We start from the raw sequence: 3,768 nt of genomic DNA, 5'->3' as shown, positions 1-3,768 counted from the left end.
ACATACATACGTATATGGTATATATTATAAATTGAATAACAAATGCTTTCATTAACAAACTCTCTAGTTACCGCATTGGATTCACGATTTCTTTGCAACGAATGACAGACAATATATGAAAAATGGAGATTCATCATTCGTAGAAGATGCAACCACAACGTCCCCCAAGTTGGCCATCTTTCCCTTCTCGGAATAGCCAGTTACGCGTCCACCAACGCCAACAATAAAAACGTGCTCAATTTCTGGAAAACCACCTACAAATGGAGAAAAAATTATTTATTAATTTTAATAAAATCAACAAAAATTTTACCCAAAAGTCGTGTTGTAATACTGCCTGAAGAAATCATTGCTGAACGAGTTTGTCCTACCGCAGAAAGTTTCGTTGACACCACACGACGGTTACCAATGTTGCCCAATGTGTAAACATTCGATTCGCCTACGTGAGATTTTGCAAAAAATTAAAATTTTTAAAATTAAAAATAATAATTTTTCCACCATCTGTTTTATATCGAACATATGTTTTTCTATTTTCTATCATCGCGTCCACAGCTATCTTTTCCACATACAAATAAGTCACTATTGCGACTGTAGGTGTATCGCTGTGACCAACTTTTGGCATTTGTTTAACCATGGCATTTTCTTAAATTTGAATATCCAACTTTAACAATCATAAAATATTTAAAATTCATACGAATTTCAACAAAATATCAGCACACATTTCAATTAATAAAAATTTCCCTCTTTCATAAATGTACTTTACCACGGAATTCAAATTACGCAGTTTACTTTCTATATTACAATAATACTTTTTTCTTAATAACTCTTATAAATATATTAACAATAAGGTGATAATACTTACGAAATTCTGCTAAACGATTTACTCGAATCCACTGACAGTTTTCGAGTTGCGCAATTAAACCGCGAGACATTAATTCTGTAAGATACTGTCGAACAACTTCCACTGAACAATTAAATAAACTAAAAGTCATTAAAAAAATCTTCATTATTCGAGTTCTTTTAAAATGTACAGATATTTACTCGGCAATGTCATCTTCTTTTAAACTATTTGGAAAAGCATGTTCCAACGCTTCTTTCACAGTATCTATACTAACAGATTCTTCAACTGAATCTAAAAAATTCAATTACATTCTATACATATCACTGTTCAAAGTTTAAATATATAATATTCTACAAATAACTTACTAATATGCTGATCGGATTCAGAAGACTGATCAGTTATCAATCGTGTAGTTGCAATATCAACTAAGATCTTGCGAAGTTTTGTAAATCTTTTTTGCATCAATTTTATCATTCTTTTAAAATAGTGAGCATAATCTGCAAAATATACAATTTCATAGTATAAAAATAATAATAAAAACAAAATTATCCACCTTTCGGAAATTCGACTAGCAATAATTCAATAAAACTTCGAACGTAACCAGAATATTCTGCTTCTTCCATGTCAGATGCAAAGTAAAAATGCATGCGACGTATTTCCTAAAAAACATTAAATTTCAAATGATTTATTCATTTTGAATCATAAAAAAATCAACCATACTTCTTTGCCAACCATGTTCACTTTGTCAAAAAGCATCAGTTGAAAATCAGTGGTATATTCGGGTAGTTCATACGTACCTTCTGTAAGATCTTCTATTTTTCAGTTTAGTATATTTGTATATTGTCAATATTTTATTTAAAAAAACTTACGATTATTACTATAATTGCAGACAATAATGCCTTCATGAATTCCAGCACCTATGTAATCAATATTTTCAACTTCTTTAGGATCAGAAAGTAATTTTCTTTCCAATTCAACAAGTTGCCTATTGCCAGGTTTACTAGTCGGAGTCAAAATGATATATTCTTGCTTTTCTTTCATTGTTTACTTCACGGAACTGAAATTCAATTATTAGAATTAGCATAGCAGACGCTTACATTAATCAAGAACTTTCCAGTAAATGCAATTTAAAACTCAATATAAATTTCTGTATTGACATTTTTTTGCACTCCAATTTCACGAAATTTGGTTTAGCTTTAATACCATTTTACTGATTTAATAAAAATATGTTTAATAATAAGTAAAACAAAATATTGGTATACTTTTCTCTTCTTATCATTTAATATTTAACTGTAAATTCAACAATAATATCAAAATCGGAGTAATAAAATACTATTCAAAACGGATAAAAACAAAAAACCAGGCGTTTATATTGCAGTTCAAGTTTGCTTTAAAATTAACTACTTTACAATATAGGCTACAAAAAAAAGAAAAAATACACACAGCTCACCCACGCAGATTTAGGCAATTTTGCAAACCATATTTAGATAAAGTATAGCATGAATGATAGTTAGGAATAATTCATGCATACTGTAAGCAGCATGAATTGTCTATGTAATTTAAAATAAAATATAATAAATCAAATTAAAAAATTAATGAATAAATTTATTTATCAAACTTAAATACTTTTAAAATTTACATTAAGCTAGCTACTTTTTAATTGTTAATAAAATAATGAAATTAAATAAATGAAATTATCTTATTCTTTATATTTTTCAATATTTATATTTATAACGTGTTTATAGTTCCAGTCTTTTATTCATTTTTTACATATTTTACTTTATGTTATGTTAAAAACTCAAAGTGAACTTGTACTTTATTATCTTTATTGTACTAGTTAACGGTATTACCATTTTTTATTTTGTTTTGTTGTTTTTTGACTTTTTAAAAAAATTTCAGGGTTGGAATTTTAATTAATTTTTAACATTAAACAACCTGTAAAGTTTATTTTTGTAAGAAATTTAACATCATAGAAGAAGCAGTTCCTGTTTTGAATGTCGTAATTTTTCGTTGTTTTCTTGTATTGTTACTATTTTTGTGCAATATGAATTTGTTTCAGATTTGATTGAAGATGTCCAATTCAGAAGATGATGACTTAAAGACAGAGAAACAAGCCCTTTCTTTTCAGGAACTTGTAAGTTTGAATTTGTATTTTATTTTTATGTTTATTTTTGTCTGATGTGAATTACATTGTTTCCAAGTGTTGTTTATTGTTAATATTAATATTTTTACTTTTGAGTATCATTTGTGAAAATGGAAATGCAGTTTTTCATTGCAAAATTAAATGATAAATTTTCTTCAATTTTTTTGTATAATTTTTGCAACAGAATTTGATTTTTGTTTCATCTATTATAAAGTGTTTATTACAGTGTATATTATTTACAATTTTAATTGCATGCTGTACTAAGGGAGTTGTTCCTGTTCTATGCGAAGCCTGCAAGCAGTTGAACTGGACAGATCCGACTAAAGTGCAAATTGAAGCAATTCCATTGGCATTGCAAGGTAAAAATTCTCTACTGAAAGTTCAACTGAGAAAGCGACCGAAGCAGAATGAGGGATATTTCAGGTCGAGACGTAATTGGGCTTGCTGAAACTGGTTCTGGTAAAACGGCAGCGTTTGCGTTGCCTATTTTACAAGCATTGCTTGAACATCCTCAACGCTTGTTCGCTCTTGTTCTAACTCCTACTCGAGAATTGGCTTATCAGATTGCCGAACAATTTGAAGCACTTGGAGCTTGCATCGGCATCAAAGTTGGTAAATAGCAGTGCAGACGCGCATATATTTTTTAAAAAGTAAAGAAATAATCTTTGTCATATAATTTTTCAGCCGTAATAGTTGGCGGTGTAGATATGGAACGCAAGCGCTGTGTTTAGCCAAAAACCGCATGTTAATGGTGTAAAAGAAACTCCTGCATTTGATTATGTACGAG

At 29.1% G+C, this 3,768-nt stretch overlaps 2 protein-coding genes across 2 annotated transcripts; one reads left to right on the top strand and one right to left on the bottom strand.

Annotated features, from left to right (window-relative positions):
- Positions 1-69: 69 nt before the first annotated feature.
- Tsp_13126 (conserved hypothetical protein) lies at positions 70-1,312 on the bottom strand. Its single transcript, XM_003368277.1, has 6 exons — positions 1,204-1,312; positions 1,039-1,129; positions 860-978; positions 496-639; positions 311-436; positions 70-254 (listed from the first exon to the last, which is right to left on the bottom strand). The coding sequence occupies exons 1-6, from the start codon at positions 1,310-1,312 to the stop codon at positions 82-84; spliced, it is 762 nt and encodes a 253-aa protein (XP_003368325.1). The 3' UTR covers positions 70-81.
- A 171-nt stretch (positions 1,313-1,483) lies between these two features.
- Positions 1,484-3,712, top strand: Tsp_13125 (ATP-dependent rRNA helicase RRP3). Its single transcript, XM_003368276.1, has 7 exons — positions 1,484-1,490; positions 1,728-1,759; positions 1,786-1,833; positions 2,910-2,972; positions 3,208-3,340; positions 3,405-3,593; positions 3,666-3,712. Exons 1-7 carry the CDS (start codon positions 1,484-1,486, stop codon positions 3,710-3,712), a joined length of 519 nt encoding a protein of 172 aa, XP_003368324.1.
- Positions 3,713-3,768: the final 56 nt, after the last annotated feature.

The sequence above is a fragment of the Trichinella spiralis genome (genome assembly GCF_000181795.1).
Source record: "Trichinella spiralis strain ISS 195 chromosome Unknown Scfld2778, whole genome shotgun sequence".
Classification (NCBI taxonomy): Eukaryota; Metazoa; Nematoda; class Enoplea; order Trichinellida; family Trichinellidae; genus Trichinella; species Trichinella spiralis.
The sequence above is the reverse complement of the archived record's forward strand: the minus strand, read 5'-3'. Positions and strand labels throughout refer to the sequence as shown.